The sequence below is a fragment of the Mesocricetus auratus genome, unplaced genomic scaffold, assembly GCF_017639785.1.
Source record: "Mesocricetus auratus isolate SY011 unplaced genomic scaffold, BCM_Maur_2.0 Super-Scaffold_4256, whole genome shotgun sequence".
In the NCBI taxonomy this organism is placed as follows: Eukaryota; Metazoa; Chordata; class Mammalia; order Rodentia; family Cricetidae; genus Mesocricetus; species Mesocricetus auratus.
In genome coordinates, this window is record NW_024429182.1 from 107886061 (window position 1) to 107904902 (window position 18842).

At 40.0% G+C, this 18842-nt stretch overlaps 1 protein-coding gene across 22 annotated transcripts in view; it reads right to left on the reverse strand.

Moving 5' to 3' along the window:
- Sytl2 (synaptotagmin like 2) overlaps positions 1-18842 on the reverse strand; it is a 103914-nt gene that overhangs the window by 25745 nt on the left and 59327 nt on the right. For 13 of the 22 annotated variants that reach the window (XM_021229484.2, XM_040728572.1, XM_013116311.3 and 10 more), the window contains 6 exons: positions 16574-16655; positions 15237-15351; positions 13083-13886; positions 5973-9722; positions 3001-3102; positions 630-683 (listed from right to left, as the gene is read on the reverse strand). In XM_021229484.2, the coding sequence (XP_021085143.1) occupies positions 630-683; positions 3001-3102; positions 5973-9722; positions 13083-13886; positions 15237-15351; positions 16574-16655 (4907 nt within the window). Of the gene's footprint in view, positions 1-629; positions 852-1052; positions 1193-3000; positions 3103-5972; positions 9723-13082; positions 13887-15236; positions 15352-16573; positions 16656-18842 lie in introns of those variants that run through there. The other 9 variants (XM_021229487.2, XM_005073926.4, XM_005073924.4 and 6 more) reach the window with 5 other exon arrangements.

The following is an 18842-nucleotide window of genomic DNA, read 5'->3' on the forward strand; positions in this document are numbered from 1 at the left end:
TCATTTGCTCAAGTGCAGAACTGCAGGAATCAGATTTGTCTCTACCCTCCCCCCACCAAGGCTCTATTACACAGTTAATTTTATAACAAAAGTAATACCTGGCCCATTGACACAATTCCAGAGCTTCTGGCTCCTTAATATTTGTAAACAATTCATCTCACCCTCATTCCATATTCATTTATATAATCACAAGCAGTTTTTCCTACCCTAGTCCTGGGGCCCTTTTCTATGAAATTAAGACTATCATTTGAGCCTAGAAAGGTCTAACTGCTGAGATGTGAGAATCAAATACAATAACAATTTAACCCAGGATCCTACTCTGCCTTCAGAGACTTCTAAGTCAGAGTAACACCAATTAGCTCATACCCACAGAAATATAATTTCCTTTTATAGAAACTGGTGCTTCCCTGCTGTCTCTGATGAGATCCTTGTATTATCACCAGCAGAAGCCTTAAGAATGTAGAGTATTAAACATACCAAGTCAGAATGCTTTTACAACTTAGACACTATCCGATACATATTGGCAAATGGCATTCTTCTATTTATCCAACAGCTGCATCCCGGTGACTGCCCAAACCACCCCAGAACTCAATAAGCAAACAGACATGCAAATACATAAAAATATTTACCATCTTCAGCACTACGTACTAATTCTTCCGGCAGATTATCTACTTTTGCTTGATCTGTTCAGGAAAAATTAACAAATGGTTAATGTGGCTGACCCTTGTCGAGAGGAGAACAATGAGATTGTCCCCGGAATCTTCCCGTAGTTAGGAGTTGGAAGCAATTAGTCAGGATGCTGTGAGGGGTGCAGCCAAGATGTCTTCCCCCAAATACTTTCTCTTTAGATTAGCTACTTGAGTCAGTGTCTTAGCAGGCGATTCCATTTCAGCCCGATGCAGCTCACATCAGCAAATGACTATGCACTGACTCCCATGGGTTAGAGGGTTAGCTCAGAGCAAGCAATCCGCTGACAGCAGGGGAAAGCACAGGGCTGAAGCCGCCTCTCTATCCTGCAGAGGGTAAGACTCTGGCCATGACTAACACCTTACCAAACCTATGGTCATTAACAAATATTTGTGTATGTGCATCATCGTTTGCATATGCTTCTGGGAGGCTTGCTTGGGAAGCCAACTGAAGAGATGGAACTGGGGACCAGCTGCTAAGTGGAATCTTGGCAGGCTAGTGTGAGAGTGGGTATCGGTATTTGGAAGAGGAATACTGTCAGCTGGCTGGCTTTTTTTTTTAACCCTACACATTCCTGAGGACTTTAAAGCTGTACCATGGAAATAACCCTATACTTCGCAGACAAGAGGGTTTTTGTTTTGTTTTGCTTTTTATTAAACAGGACAATTGTTGCTTTTTTCTTCTTTTTCCCTGGGTGCCCATCACCAGCATAAGGAAGGACAATCAGAGCTGTCCAACAAAGGACTAGACTTGCCTTTATTGGAAGCATTCAGGCAGATATGGGGGTTGGCCACCTGTTGAGGAGGCTTTAGAGGGAATTCTGCTACTGAGAGAGTTTGAAATGAGTGACCTTTCAGGGTCCCTTCCAACCCTGAAATTCCAAGATCCTTGGGAGGGTTACAGCTGCAATCTGAATAGGAAATATTGTCTGCCATGCCCTGGATGCCCTGGGAATCTCAGAACTTTATGAATTGTTTTGGGGAAGGAGCTCTCTTCCCTTTCTTTCTGTTTAAACCCTGGTTTTTGTGTAAAATCTTAAATTGTGAATACCTAAAACGTGTCAGCAATCATCTGAGCTTGGCAGTGGTTAACATCTATTTAATAAAATTTCTCATGACCATCTGCAACCCCAGGACAGGTCATAGCTTCAAAATAGTAGAACAAAACTACAGAGGCCATGACTTCTAAATCCAGTGGTCTGGCATATGAGTCCCAATGTGCATTCTGTCACATCTGAAGACCTGCCCTCTTTACCATTAGACTTTGTGAAACAGTGCCTGATGCATCACTTCATGTTAGTCTTTGGCCAGTGCCAAAAGAAGGGAGTGGCCAGAAAAGAAGTGACAAAAGAGAAAGAAAAGCTCTTGAAGTCAAGGATTAATTCAAATTCACATCATGGGAAAATTTATTAGGCACCCAACACCATCATATGCAATATGGTCACTTTGTAAATACTGTTGACAGTAGTCTATTTTGAGCCTCAGGTCTACTATGTAATACTAAGCAAGGCATTTAACCTTTAAACTCCATTTTCCTCAGTTATAATATGGAGGTAACAAGTCGCCTCTCATGGGCAGGTGCTTGTGAGAAATTCTTAGACAACTTGCTAACTACTAGCGCAAGTTTACTAAAATTATTAGCTGCCACAATTCTTTAAAACTGACTTGACTTATATTTTTATTATAAATTGTGTGTGCATATTCACATATGCATATGTGTGTAGGTTTGTACCTAAGGGGTACACATGCTTGTAGAGGCCAGAGATTGAGATGGGTGTCTTCCTCGATCAGTCTTTATGTACTGAGGCACAGTCTTTCACTGAACCGGGAGCCTACTGATTTGGCTAATTTAGCTAGGGATTTAGCCCTAGGGATTCTTTGCCTCTCCCTGTCCATTGCTGGGATTACAGACATGTTGCCATTCCTACCCTGCTTTTATGTGAGTCCTGGAAATATGAACCATAGCACTCATGCTTGTGTCTCAAGTACCTTATCGACTAAGCCATCTATCTCCCCAGCCCTGTGCATTTTTAAACACTCAAATTGGGATGTAACAATCCAAAGAAATCTAGTTTTCTCATAGTTAAATATCATGAGTTATTTTTAAAAGCAAAGTTTCCGACACTTAAGGGCAAGCCGCTTGAGCACACTTGGGAAAGCATAGTCTAGTCTCATCTGGTGACACCTGCACTGGGTAGTGACACCTGTCCTGGGGGCTTCGGTGCATGCCAGCATGCAGTGAGGCCACAGAAGAGCACACGAGCATGTTTGAGCCTAGCTGGGACATGGACAGTGGGGCAAGCTTTATTCTCACATGATGAGTCTGATGAAATGTCTTCTAGACTTTTGGAAGGCATTTTCCTAGCAGCACTCCTTTCCAAAGTTTTCAAAACAGGGCTGTGTTCTTCTTCTGAACCTGTTACGAGACAAAACCGATGAATGCTGCACACTATGGAAGCAAAAACCCTTCCTTCTGTCACCAGAGGACATTGAAACCGTAGGTTGAAAAAAAGAAATTATACATTGAGGCTCCCCTACTTCACAAAAGAAATTAAAATGTCTCTGCTACCAATATGCTCCTCAAAAATACTTTGCCTGATTATTTGAGAGCATAAACAAACAGAACTGAGGTTACCACATTAATACAAAAGTGCTGAGTTATTCACACCTCTATTTTAGGCACATAGTTTATTGGGTCACAGTTTGACGCTTCACATTTAACATTCTAGTTTTTGGAGACAGACATGAAAGGATTTGGGGCCATTAAAAAAAAACATTAGCAGAAAACCACAGAAGGCAGGAGTCAAATGTTTAACATCTGGGTATGGTTGAGCACTCAGATGGATGAGTTCTCCAGACCAACAGGAGTAGGCTTTCTAGATTTCAAGATTCAGGAAATTACTAACAAAATAATAATCAACTTTTTAGTTAACTAAAGCATTGGGGTAGGGATTTCATCATTTTACTAATTCCTTTGGATCTATAAGCATTATGTTTTCATTATATATAAAGACTCTTTATAACTAGTATATGTAATGCATTATGTATCATATTTATGTATTATTATATATACATTTATAACTAAGATAAAAATAAAGAAGGGATCATGCAATAAGAACAGTCCTTAAATACATCTAAGTTTACAAATTAAGACTTCATCATGTATAAGTTCTGAATAGTTTCATGACTAGAAAAATACAATCGTACAGATTCTAAAATATGAGCTGAATCAGCAAAGTATCTAATTAATCAATCAATTAATGAGCCACTTCTCTAGGAACTAATTTTCTGAAATGCATTCCAGATCTGCCCAATGTACCTAATATTCATCCTTCAGCAAGTGGGTTCTAAGACAAATTAAATTCAGGATGCTTTTTGTTCAGAGTACACAATTACCCAGTATTCCCAAAAGTATTTGACCACGGAACAGTGTCCCGGTCACTTCCAGGAACACATTAAAGTAGTAAGTTGGTTAAGATCATAGTCACAAGTGCAGTCATCAAATCTACGATACCCTTAAGTACGTTTCTTCCCCAATGCATTCCATTATTTCCTGCCTGTTAGTTTTAAAAGCTATAAAAGCCATAAGTGACTCATAATTTTAAAAATATCCTCTTGGATTCTGTCTGTGATCAATACTGTTTCTTACTCAGATAGGTGATTGTTGTTCAGTTAGTAAGATGCTAGTGTACTGCAAGAATGGTTACATACATTACATAAAAGTTTCTATACTAAGTGCAAATTCACAAATCCACTACAGGCCAGTTTACCCTACTAACTCAAAGCACAGTTCAGTAAGGGAATACCTCAACTGAGTTATTGGGATGGTTTTATCCTTGTGTATGAATTGTTTAAGAAAATGTTTCGTTTTTCTTGTTTACTTTTTTGATTGACAACATTTGTTAAAAGAGCTTAAGCTTGATTGATTGGAATTCCATATGGATCCTTAGGCCAGTGGTCAAGAAAAGATGCCATTGCTACTTGCCAAAGAACTCATATCTCACCAGCCAACCACTTAGTAAAGTTCACCTACTTCTACTGACACTGTAAAACCCAAAAGAAGATGATCAACTCTGGTTAAGCAGCTTTGATTAAAATGCTCCAGCCAGAGAGTGTCCTCCGCAGCCTCTTTGCTCTAATCAGGTAACTTTGCATTTCACTTTGCTCTGAGGTTTTTCTGCCAAAATGTCCAAGAGTTGATCAACATCAAACCAAGACAAGCCCAGTGTTTTATGCCCTGGCTAAAAGCAGAACCCTTGGTGCGCTCGGATGAATGTAGCCATTGAGTAAGAGCCTTAACAATTTAACCAAGGCAGCAGGGCCAGGCAATGCCCTTAGGTGGGATCAGGTAAGTTCATAGAACAGTGATGGGGGAAGTCCTATGTATATGTCAATAAAGCACTGTTGGGCCAATAGGGAACCAAGATAGGTGGGACTAGGAGTCCAGGAGAACTCTGGGAAGGAGAAACACAAGGGGTCAAGATGTAATGCCATGGGGTAGGAAGCCCAGAACTATTCTCCGTTAAGAGAAATACTTAGATTAACAATTATTGGGTACTTACTTAAGTCAGAGCTAGCCAGTAAGAAACAAGCAAGGCCAACAGCTTCATAATTAATATAGCCTCCTGTGTGTTTATTTGGGACTGATGCGGCTCTAGAACCAGGCTGGCGGGAAGGATTCTCTCAAGGAAAAAGTTTCTCTTTACAGAACAGAAAATATATTTGAGAGGGGGAAGATGATTCTGCAGATAAATAGAAAGAGAGAGGGAAGAAATGTGGGGTGGGGGTCCCATAGCACAAAGTTATCCGAGGGAAGGGAAGTTGCTGTCTTGTATTTTGGTCCTCAATGTTAGATGCACCCATGCTAAGGCACTGGTCCTAAATGGTGAGTTTGTGTCCATCCTTGGTGCTTTCCTAGTGACTCTTACTAGAGACTTCAGTGAGGAGTATCAGCTAAGAAATTCTAGTTATTTCCAAGAAAACAACTGGTGTTAATCCCCTAAAAAGCTATTTAAAAATACTGTTGAAATCTAAAAGCTTTCTAGATTCTGAAACACAGCCTTGTAAGAAAGCTGCTATTATACAAATTATCCAAATAAAGACTATAGAAGAAATGGCTTTTTCTAGATAAGAAAGGTTTAAGAGAACTTAAAAAAATCAATCAAATAAAAAAGAATATCCTTATGGGAGAATACCAAATTGACCCCAATCTTTAAAAAAGTCATCCTTTACACACATATCCCATAAAGCAGACTCATTATGGAGTAAAAATTCCAAAACACTCACTGGAGGTATTTCTCCAGCTCTCCCCATTGGAACTGCTGTTCCCATCTGAAAACTCAGATTCAGAGCTTGCTTCTTCTAGTCTTTGCTCTTTCTCTTGTCCCTTACATGGTGTTGCTAGTACTGATTCAACTCTACTAATTTTTGTAGGTTTTCCTATTGTTTCCAGGAGAGCAGTGGATTGCTTATTTCTGGACACACTAACTTCTTTAGGAGCTTCTTCAAAGCCAGGTTCCTGGGGAGCCCATGTTCCTCCTGCAACAGCTCTGTCTCTACCTCTGTCCTCTACAGATTGTACAGTTTCAACGATTCCCGTTCTACAGTCTTCATAAAGTTGTGAACTTTCAGGGGCCCCAAGCTCACTTGTGTAACCCTGAACATCTATTGATGGACCAGTCACAGCTTCATCTCTTCCTACTAGTTTATCACACTGGTTGACTTGAGATTTCAAACCATTACACTTAGCCTTTATTTTAGAGGTTCCTGAGGCATCCAGATAAAGGTGGGGTATTTCCCCCAAGAACCTGGCTTGCTCTGCCTGTGAAGTCTGTTGTTTCCTAGTGTCTTCTTTAGATGACAGCTGGAGCTGACAAGGTCCTTCAGACATCTCTTTAAGAAGTTTCTCAAAACCAGTATCAAAGGTACTCTCAGTTACTGATGGAGCCTCAGCCTTCTCTACAGTTTCTTGTATTTCTTTAGGGTAAAGTTCAGAAGTAAGTTGCTGGGACACCTCACAACCAACTGTTATAGCTGATGGACAAATAGTTTCTGTATCCTCATCTTTTGATGGGGAAGTTTCTAGTGTCTCCTTATGCAGTTTTTCCAAGCCAGCCCTAAATTCAAGACACTCTAACTTGGGTGGAGTAACTGTTTCCCTCACTGTCTCTGCTGCTTCCTGAAGCAGTTCTTGGCCACTCTGAGTTATAGTTGAAACAGGTGACCTAATGGGATGTTCTGATGGTGACAATCCAGCAGATACGTAAGGTTGACCTTCATGAGCTGAATCGGGTACTGTGCAAAAGGAATGGGAGTCTTTCTTATTGGGACCAGCAGAATCTGTAGCAGGGCTCACTCTCTGAGGACCTGAGGGTCTACCTGTTTGCACACTCTCAGGAAGTTTGGCTTTCACTTCTCCAGCTTCTTCTCTAAGTAGCCTCTGTAAAACAGCATTTATGTCAGTCACTGCTGATTTGGAGGAAAGGACAACTTTCTCTATAGCCTCTGAAATCTCCCTCTGAGAAGACAACGTGTCATCCTGGGCTCTGAAATGAGTTTCCCGAGACACAGTCATATCTGCTGGAGGACTGGAAGCTCCCTCAAAAGAATGGGAAGGCTGAGCCAATGGAGGAGACCTTTCTGTAACTGCCTGAGGCCGACCTTCCATGTTAAAACACCTTCTGTGTTCAGCCTTCTGGGTGAGAGCTGTATCTTCTGAAGTCTCAGCACCCTGTGGAATGGGAGCTGTTATCTCTCTCTGATCTGCTGAAGGACTGTGCTTCTGCTTGATCCACTTTTCAAACAACCTGCCATCTTTAGATGGAGAGTAGGGTTTAGCAGTTACAGGTTCCAGTGGGGGTTGGAAGGGAGTGGATGAAGTTTCGGTTGCCTCCTTCAGGAGTTCATGTATACTAGAGTTCTGTTGAACCTGGGGAAGTGCTGCTACGTCATCTAGATGTTCATTGGGAATCTTCTTGGGTTCTGTAACATCTTCCTCATCCTCAGTATCACTTTTCTTTGGAGACCATGTCCTATTTTCAGAAATACCTACTTGGAGTGGTTGCTGTTCATGAATTTTCTTGCCAGAATCCTGGATTGCTGGTAACGTGTCTTCTGCCAGCAACTTCTGTAACCTGTCATTGAATGCGTCTTTAGAGACTTTAGGCAAAATGCTTGTTTTCACTATGGATTCTTGAATTTCTTGATCTGGGTAATCCTTTTTCTCTTTAATCACTGGAGCAACAAAACATCCCATATCTTTTCCTACATTTTCCTTTGATGACTCATTTTGTATCAAATGATAAGTGGACTTTCTTGGTGGGTTTTGTGGAAATATGGTCTCATCTGGTGGTACTTGGAGTGTGCACTTTGAATTTAATTTCTCCATCTCTTTGGCTGCCATAACATGTCCCTGCCTTAAGTGCCTCCCTTCCTCTACTTCATGGGAATTTTCTCTTGATTTCATGCTGTCAAACTCCTTGGATTTCTGACTATTAAATGGCACAGACTTCTGTTTGTTTGTTGCAGTATTATTCTCATCTTTATCTTTATGGTTAAGATTAGCTCCCAGGCCCCAAAACTTTCTCAAACTCTCAAACTGAGAATGATTATAGACTTGTTCGGTACTGGATTCATCCATTCTTTCTCTTAGGGACAGAACTTTAAAGTTGGCATTTGATTCATCAATTACAAGTCTGTCTTTCTCCAAAGAAGGGTGTATTTTGTGGTCAGTAGTTTGAAGTGGAGACACTTTATCTGATTGGTCAGCTGACGAATGGTTTTTGAATGGACCTGATATTGGGGGTCTGGTTGTTTTATGTTCATTTGAGGAATAAAAACTGGAGAGATGGGGTGTTTGGTCATCCTCATCAAGGACCACTCGTTTAGCAGTGACTTGACCATAGTCACTCTGGCCTGGAGTTAAACTTCCCGTGAACATGATCTGTGACTTCACAGATTTGTATGCTTTAGCAGAAGATGGCTCCTGGCTGCAAGAAGATGTGAGTTCTTTTGCCTTTATCTTAGCACCAGCCTTTTCTCCTTCCCAAAAGGATATTCTGTCACTCACTCTCTTGTATTTCTCTCTCACCACTTGGCTTTTGGGACCCTTACCGGTTTCTTCTTGGCCCTCAGGCTTCTTCCAAAAAGATCCACTGTCAGCAGTACCCAGTGGCAACTTGCTGTTCTCTGGCTCTAGAGATGGTTTGGGGATGGAAGTGTTTTTGGTTTTGATCTTTCCCTCCACATTACCTTTCAAATTATATTCTAGAACAATTACTGAAGAGTCAACATTCACGTGTGTGTTCCCTTTACTTTTCTGGGGCACATGAAACTTGGGTTCTTCTTTACCTAAGCTGCCAGTATGCTTAGAGTTCCATGGAACTTGGGGTTCTGCTTCAGATCTTTTCAGAGAACTGAGGAGGTCACTACCATTTGGAGTAATCGTCCCACATCCTTCTCCTGCACTCTCCAAACCTTGGCTACAATCCATACTTGCAAGCATTTGACTTGGGATTCTGTAGCTTTCAAATGGTTGCAGAGTGTCTGGACCCTCCTTTGGGATGCCTTGTTGGGACAAATTTGCAGAGTTATATTTGAGAAGGACGTCACCCTCTTGGCAAGTTTCAGAAAGCCGCACATCTCCCTCTTGTCGGAATGTCGAATCAGAACTCACAGGCTTCAACTTAATTTTAGAGGATGGTAGGACCTTTGGGTCATCTTCTTTTAGACAGGTGTTGTCTGACATCAAGGTGGTAGTAGTCTGTGGTTTTGAGTCTGTTTGCTGCCTGAGATCTGTCCCCTGGAGATGTTGGAGGGATGACATACTGTCCTCTGTATGAGAACTTCGGTTAAACCAGTCTAGAACTTTAGATATGGAATCATCAGTTGTCTTCCTTGTCTCAGTAGCACATGGACCTGAGGGCCAGGATGTCTGAGCATTGAGAGCCATGAGAAGGGGCTTACCTTGCTGATGATCTCTAAAACTGTGATCTGATGTCTGAGATGGCTCTGGTTTGACACAAGGGGTCAGTTCATCTGCAACATAGAAACACTTTTCTAAATAAGATAATGCTTACAAGACCATTATTCGATCATTTATACTCTCGTTGAAAATGGGCACTTTCCACAATATCAGCTACTCATACCACTGTCTTTCAGGGAGTTTGGTATAAGATAGTTTAACTGATTATTCTGTTGAAAGAGGTGTGAAATGGGAAAGGAAGGCAGATGTAGACCTCTCAAAGCAGTGTGAAGTACTTGGGAAATGTCTTTGGGGTCCAAGGATTATGTTTTTAAAATCATGTGAGTTTTTCATTCCACTCCACATCACATTTTAAGGAGTAACCTCCAACTTCCAAGTATTTGCATAGAACTGAAAATCCAGAAAGGTACGCCATATTGGCTTTATGGCTTTATTCATCCTGTAGGAGATTGTCATTAACTGCAGAGGTGACTTTGAGGAGCTCAAACGCATTTCAAGAGTTAGAAAAACAACTTTCAAGTAAGACTAAACAATGAATTCTTTCCAGAACACTTGGGTAAGACAAAGAGAAGATTCACATTCCTGGGCCTGACTCCTGATGTATTAAATCAGAATCTTGGAAACCAGGGCTCAAGATCGTGGCAAACAGCCCTCCTTGTGATTACTCTGTCTGCTGGAGATTCAGAACTCTAATAAGAACAGCCTCTCCCATTATGTCCCATTTTTTTCTGCTATTTGTAAGTCAGAAGTTACTTCTGTAAGCCAAGTCAATTGAACTGGTTCCTTTTGTTAACTACAGCTAGGGGTCTAAAGAAGTGTGTTTGCATTCTCTATGAGCCTGAGTCACACAGTATACAGTATGTCCATCTATAGAAACACAGACATATAAGGAGTCATTAGCATTTATTTAAGATAGTAGTGAAGACTCAGATGCTCTGATACTTGTTTTAAAATGCTAAGCTACATAGTTCGTGGAGAGGGGTGTTCCTAATACAAAAAAAAGTTAGCCACATTTTCAGACCCAATAAAACCATATCAGTTTATAAAATTCTTCATTTTAATCAACTCTGACTAAATGTGAAAACGTAAAAGATTTGAATAATACTGATACTTAGTAGGCATCAGCTTCCTTACTTAAGTACACATTGTGTCATTAAATATTTGTCAATAATTGTGATGGTCTTAAAAATTATGTGTCTGTTAACAGACTATTTAACAATGGGGGAAATGTTGGTGATAAACTCTTGCTAAAAAAACAAACAAAAATGTCTTGGGTGTAGAGGTTAGAGATGGCATTGGTTATTCTTCCAGAGAACATAGGTGTTCCATTCACAGCACCCACATAGTGGCTGAAAGCCATCTGTAACTCCAGTTCCGGGATTTACCGCCGTCTTTGGCCTGCACAGCCTAGTACACAGGCATAGAAACAGGCAAAATACTCATATACATAAAAATTGAAAGTAAATCTTAAAAATAGAAGTCAGGGTATTATAAATACAATTTATGAATTATATTCATGCTTAAAAATTTTGGCAGTCTGTTTGTAAAGTTACAGGTCAGCAAAAGTTAACATTGAGCAGCTATTGTAGGGAAAGACCTTACATACCTGTGACCACGTAGTCACAGTTATGTAAGATCTCTCCCTACAGAACAGCAATGTCACAGATGAGCATTTTAAGACTTCTGTGTGTGATTCTTAAGTATTTTACATATAAATTTTTACATAAGAATTAAGAATAGTTTTTTTAAAATTGCAAATAGTATTTTCTTCTCTCAGAAGAATCCTTTGCGTTGTTTTCATTGGGAAAATAAGTTGAGTATTGGTTGCATTGCCAAGCCTTAGGAGTCACATGTTTACAGGCACCTTTGAATGTTCTAGTACCTTCTTGTATATGGTATTTCGGTAATCAAACAGTAAAAAGAGCTCTTAGTGAAAGACCATACCCTTGTATATCAGTACTCTCTGAGTCTAAGAGGACCATTAGTCAATCAAAAAGAGCTTTGCTGACAGTATTTTCTTCCAAAAATGTAAATAATCATGATTTTAAAATCTGTCAGGGCAAATACCTAAATACAAAATTACAAAGATAGTCTGTAAGGAAGAAGATGTATTTGAAAACAAAGAAAGCCTTATTATTTTCTCCTTATAAATTATAACAAAAGGAAATATTATTCCCAATATTTTTTCATCCTTAAGACAAACATTTAAGTCAGTGATTCTCAGTCTATGGTTACAACCCCCATGGGAGATGCATAACAGATATCCTCCATATCAGACAATTATATTATAATTCATAACAGCATAAAAATTATAGTTACAAAGTATCAACAAAGTAACTTTACGGTTAGGGTCACCACACCGTGAGGATTTGTATTAAAGTGTTGAAGCCTTAGGAAGGTTGAAAACCATTGGTTTAAGTAAATGCCTCATGATTATATGCTAAGGTTTGGTCTACCATTAGTAATTTCTATTGAATTATCTCATTGCTTGAAGAAGCACCTGTTATTTTTTTAAAAGAAGTTCCATTATAGTCAAATAATCTAAACACACAAAAAGAAAGGAGCCTTGTCTCCTAAAGTGTACTGAACTGTAGGACTAAACTAACATACTTCAGAATTAACCTAATACAAAGAGAGAAATAAAATAATTAGAAACTTGATTATTGCTGTTTTAAAATCTTATGACTTAAAAAATTATCTTAGGATGGGATGAAGACTTATTTAAGATGGGAGAAAGTACACAAATTATTTCTAATTTATGTTTTTCAAGGTCCAGGAATGATGTAATCACCTAGAAGGGACATGAGAAGGTAGTTTGAGGAATACCCCCTTCATAAGTATTCAAAGTCTGGTTTCTCAGCCTTATATTAGGTGAATAATGATATATTTACTCTATACAAACACATTAAAATTTATTTCCTACCATCTATACATACGTTTATTTAACTCAAAACATTGTCATTTATACAAGTGATTAGTTTGTTTTGGTCTTTTTGAGACAGAGTGTCTCTATTATGTGGCTCTAGCTGTCTTGGAACTCTTTATGTAGACCAGGCTGGCCCCAGACTCACAGAGATCCCCTTGCCTCAGACTCCTGAGTACTAGGACTAAAGGCCTGAACCACCCCACCTGGCTGATTTCATCATCATCATCATCATCATCATCATCATCATCATCATCATCATTCCTTAAGATCAAATGTAAGGGAACTCAAACATAAGCTAGACACTGAACTAGTTTGGTTCTTTTGGCAACAGTGATGCTTTAGTCACCAAATCCATGCTCCACAACAGCTGTTTGAATTGTAGCTGGGATGCTTAAAGGAAACCTTAGTCTTTTACAGGAATAGTTGGCCTGGCCGTCTCAAGCTATGGGGTGAGTCAGCTTTTATAACCTGTGATGACAACTCTTACCTGCAGAGTTTTTGAACGATTCTGATTCATATCTTGTTAGATACGGTGATTTATCTTGGTATTCATTGATGATGAGTGAATTCTCAACAGGCTGTGGTCTTGTGGGTAGACTGTCTGAGTGACAAGGGAGCCCACTATGTGGAACAGTCCCAGAAGACATTGGCTGGTGTGTTTCAATTTCAGAAACATTCGAGCTTGACACTGACTGGTAAAGAGACAAAGGTTTATTGTGGGAGGGCTTTTGGTGATCCTGAAACTCGTCTATGCCCCCTGCGTCTTCTGTTCCATTTTGCAACCTGTCAGATTCTAAAACAGTAAATTCTCCTACTTCCTGACCAAGGGCAGTTCGAGGACTCTGAGGAAGTTTATCCTTCACCGCAGAGAATCTTACATGCTTTAATGGCTCTGGTGAGTTTGCGGACGAGTCATCTTCTAAAGATTGTTCCTTCTCAGAAATTCTCTCATGGATGGTTAGGCTAGGTGATACAGTTTTGCTTTTGGGATCAAAGTTGTAATTTAAACGGAGAGTTTCTGAATCTGTGCTGCTGGAACTGGAGTTGCGCTTTAGGATCCCTCTTGGGGCCCCTCTGGCATTCAGGCAGTCCCTCCTTTGGCTAGGAAAAGACTGGTTATCGTCTGTCTTTACGTCATTTGATTTGTAGATCAATTTCCTGGCCTTGGGGATTGGAGCTTTGATTTGAGACCCATTTTCAGGTGCCAGAGACACAGGTTGCTTTGGCTTCTCAAACTTTTGACTTGAAATATCTGGGATATATGTCTTTTCTTTTGATTCTGATGATTCACCTGAAAATCAAAGCATATTAAGTGATATATTAAGTGGAGAGCAACTCTACATTTTAAAGCTTTAGTCTGTATTCATTGAACACTATGGAAGCATTAAAGATAATAAGAGAAGTTGCATAAATGCAGACCTAATAGGGAAAGCACATATAGGCTCATGCAGTGGTACACAGACAGTTTCTACAGTTATAACTAGTCTATGACACTACAGTGCTGAACACATGGAATTATACATTTGTCCAAAGCCATGAAATGTAGAACACCAAGAGGGAAACCTTAATGTAAACTATTGACTATGGATGACAAAGATGTACCAAAGTAGTCATCTGTGTGGTAGTTTGAATGTATGACTCCCACTCGGTGGAACTGTTTGAGAAGGATTAGGAGGTGTGGCCTTGTTGGAGGAGATATGTCACTGGGAGTAAGCTTTGAGATTTCAAAAGATCACCCATTCCCAGTTAGCTTTCTCTCTCTCTGCTCTCTACTTTCCAATAAGATGTAATCTCTCAGCTACTATTCCAGCACCAAAGCTGCTGTCATTTTCCCACCGTGATGATCATGGACTTACCCTCTGAAACTGTAAGCAAGCTCCAAAATTAAATAGTTTCTTTTATAAGTTGCCTTGGTCATTGTGTCTCTTCACAGCAACAGAAAAGTAATCATATTTTATAGTTATAAAAAAGAAACATATCACTCTGGTGGCAGATGTTAATCATGACAGAGGCTACATATTATTTGTGTATTGTAAAGTGTACCCAAGGAGAAACTTATTAAGACAGGCTAATTGAAAGCACTGAATCACTGTCCAACTATTTCTCATCCTAGACTGACTTTTAGTGAGTGATATATTCTTATGGTTGCATTTGAAGGGGTAGAATTATCTAGCACTTCCTCTTCTTGGCATGTAAAATTCCATAAGTAACAAACTTAAATAAATCAAACTACACACTTGTTCAAATACTTCTGAGCAGCAAGCCTTATTATTTCTTCATGGAGTAACTTTAAATTCTTTCCAACCTCTTTTAATTTTAAACAGACAACTGTGACAGCACATGGTAGGCTTGCAAGAAATACTGTTATGTGAAAGACTACATGCCTTTGGTCCAAAAGTTTCCCATGTCACTGATGAAGAAACTCAAAGCATGAAGGTCACCTAACAATTGGGCAGCCTCAGGGCTGGAATGCACGACTTACAGTTCCTAATAACTAGACCATGGACACAGCAGCAGAAGAAAGCTATCAAGACTTCTCACTTTCTCTGGGGAGTTATTTTAGTGAAAGGAACTCTGAGCATTTCCCCCAGGGCTTGGATAACAAGGATAAAAATAGCTAGTCCAGAAAAATAATATTTACCCTCTTTTGAAATCTGAAATAAACCAGCTTTTCCAGTTTTTGACTGCTCATTTTTGGTTTGTTGTGGTGAGTGATCTTCTGGCAGCTTTGAGTTGTTAAATGGATTCTTCCTTTGCTGGGGAAAAATAATGTTTATTCAACTTGGTTTAAATGTCATAACAGCAATCCAGCATTAGCAAGTGCTATTATCTGGCATGTTTAATTTGGTTAGCTTAATATTACTCTACATCTTAGGAACACATAGGTACAATTATACAAAGTATACACATTGCAATAGTTCTTTGAAATTAGATCAGAGGTACCTTTTATTGGTAAGAATGACCCTGAATGATAGCAAAGACCTGGCCTTGGGCAAGGCAATCCTAGGTTTTTCAATCAGGTCAGATTCCCATCAGGGCTTTTCCTACCATGCTAGTTGCTATTCCAGATTACAGCTGTTGGGAATAACCTCAGTCACTTTGAAGTGCTTTGCAGTTGCTGTTATGGCCAGTTCCAATGACAGCAAAGGTCTAAGTACATGCATACTGGGTTTTGTTGTTGTTTTGAGATGGGGGCTTCCTCTACAGTCTGTAGAGTGGCTTAGGGTTTACAATATGCCCTCCTCTGACTTTTCGTGTTAATACAAGACTGACCACAAATGATACTGTTTGTAGTTTTATAAATTGGTAATTCCCTCCTGGAAATAGACCTTTAACAGAGATGCAAGAAGCTATGCCCAAAAATAAGGGCTATGGTAGAACCAACAAGCCATTTTCAATAGCCTAAGAATGGTAGCACTATATAGGTTTTTTTACTTTTGACTTTCTGGGAAAGGGTCTCATTACCTAGTCCTGGCTGACCTAGAACTAGCTGTCTAGACTAAGCTGGCCTGGAACTCAAAAAGATCCTAATTTCTTTGCCCTCCCACATCCCAAGGCCTGGAATTAAACGATGGGCCACCACAACCACATGGCTCTTTAATATATATACTTGGGCATACATGAGCATTCTGGTGGCCACAGAGGCCCAAGGCATTGGATCTCTGTGGAGCTGGAGTTACCAGTAGTTAAAAAACTCATGTCCTCTGCAAGAGCAGTAAACTCTTTTAACCAGAGGCCATCCCTCCAGTCCCTAGACATTTTAACTCTCAAGACAGAAAGAAATCTGGGTCTTGAGCAACACAAATGCATTATCAACTCTATCCACCACAGGTGTGACTTCTTAAACTAACTACCCAAATTATTATATGGTACACAAAATGAATCAGAAGATTCTCTGTATTTGTTTTTGCTTTGATATGATGAGGAAAATGGCATTCCTGCCAATAACAATGTTTTAAACGTCTAGGTTCGATCTACCTTGGGCAGAGACACAGCTGGATTCTTTGTATTTTCCCGGGACGTATCAATCACACTGGAAGCTGGATCCACCACATTGGAACTGCAAAAGAAACAATCTTTCAGAGACTAAAACCTCACTTTTAGGAAGTATAAATCATGGCTCCATAGTCAAGAGCTTTTTAAGGCAGGAGAGGGGAAAAAAATTTATAAGATCAAGCTGTGGTCCAGGCATGATAAAGCACAAAAACAAAGGCAATGGTGGAGCGAAGAATATAAGGGCAGCACAAGAAAGAACAAAAGTATCTATTAGGTCCCTTGAAGATGTCTAGGGCACAGGTACACAAGAGGCTTACAATTTAAACTTGCAGAAATGAATTCATTTCAAACTTAAATCTAAGATCAGATATACAAATGAGGAAGTGAGCAATGGATTTTATGGAAGAAGTAAAGTCACAAAATCTGGATTCCATGGCAGAGTTTCCCCTAATAAATATAGGACATAATGGAAGCAAAGGTTCAGAAAAGTAAGCGATCTAGAAAAGAGCTAGCACGACTAAGTCAGATAGCAGTACACAAAGGCTGATGTGCCGAGTCAGTTCCTTACGACCTTCCAATCCAACACACTAATAGACAAGTACCACAAGGGCATTGAGAAGGTGGTAGGTGGGTAGATGACTACAGCTAGTTTAAAGAAGGGAAGAGGGTTCTCTAAATCATGGTGCACTATCTAGAGGCAGGGCAGCCCCAGGGTGAAAGCAGAGCAGTAGTTCACAAAGAATGGTGAGTTAAGAAGGTCATTCCCTTGACTATAACTAAGAAGAAAAGTAGGTCACAGAATCCCAGGAGGGGAGGAAACCCAACTTACCGAGAAGGCTCGCCCCAGTAGCCTTGCCTTAGACGTAAAAGATGAAGTCAGTATTGGCTGGAACCACTGTTCCCTGTTAATCTCCACCAGCTCTTAGTTGAGAGCTTGGAAAAAATCCTCTGAAGGTGATGGCTTCTTCCCATATGGCAGAGGAACAGAAAGCCCAGGAAAGGCAACAATTCACCCTGGGGCCATGGAACCTTGCTCAAGGTTACTGTCACTAAACTCCAGGGGTAGATATTTCATGGTTTCCTTTTCTTATTTCTGTACTTGAACTGCTAATTTTTTTTCATAGTTAGTCCCCAGAAACCATTACGCTCTTAAGAGAGCCGCTCTTTCTTCCATCACTTTCCTTATTGATCCAAAAGTAAAGTGTAGCAGATGAGGTGTCATTTACAGCATGATCGCACAAAGGCAGAAAAGGGGAAGGGAAGGTGTACAAAATGGAAAGCTCAGGAAGAACTTATAATGGAACCACAATTTGGACTGAAAGGGACCTTACAGGAAATCTATTCCTGCACTAGACAACACAAAGTCAAATTAAGTTGTGTAAACAGCAAAGTATCAAAAAGAAGCATGGCCACCAATAGAACTTGGCATTCACACAGTGAAAGGCCAACAGTTCAGAACTGGAAAGAAAATTTCTCTCCAGTGTCATTTTAAGAGGCCAGTAGGGGACTACCCAGTGCTAGTGAAGTCATGGATCTTGGAGGAGAACCTACAACTGCCACTATATTAAACTAGCATAATCCCTAACTACACTCTAAATATTTGTCCTTATACCCAGATGTAAGTGCATTCTTCATCCATCATCAAACAAAGTTCTTTGCAACAGACAGTTACCATTACAGGAAACCACAACAGGTCAAAATGCAAAAGCTTGGAGCCCAGTCCCAACTGCTATATCTACAACACAATTCCCACACCTAAGACTCAGGGATCATTGTAGAAGAGGGGAGAGAAAGACTGTAAGAGATAGAGAGGGAGTTTGCTATGAGATTCTGTCTCCTAGAAATGTCAGATACTACACCCAAGAAATCCCACCAACATTGCCGCCTAAACATGAGCTGAACAAAATGAGCACCAATAGACATAACAACACGGACAAGGAAAAGCCCATTCAAACAAAGCCCATCCCACACAAATAACTATAGGCAATTAAGCAATGCAGAGAGAGAGAGAGAGAGAGAGAGAGAGAGAGAGAGAGAGAGAGAGAGAGAGAAAGAAAGAAAGAAAGAAAGAAAGAAAGAAAGAAAGAAAGAAAGAAAGAGAGATTCAGTATTCCCCAGGGAAGATTATGGAAGAGTACACCAATTAGTTATGTATTTAGGAACACATACACATATGTAATAACAATTGAAAAAGAGACCATGAATTTGAAAGACAGCAAAGGGAAGTACACTGCAGGGTTTTGAAGGAGGA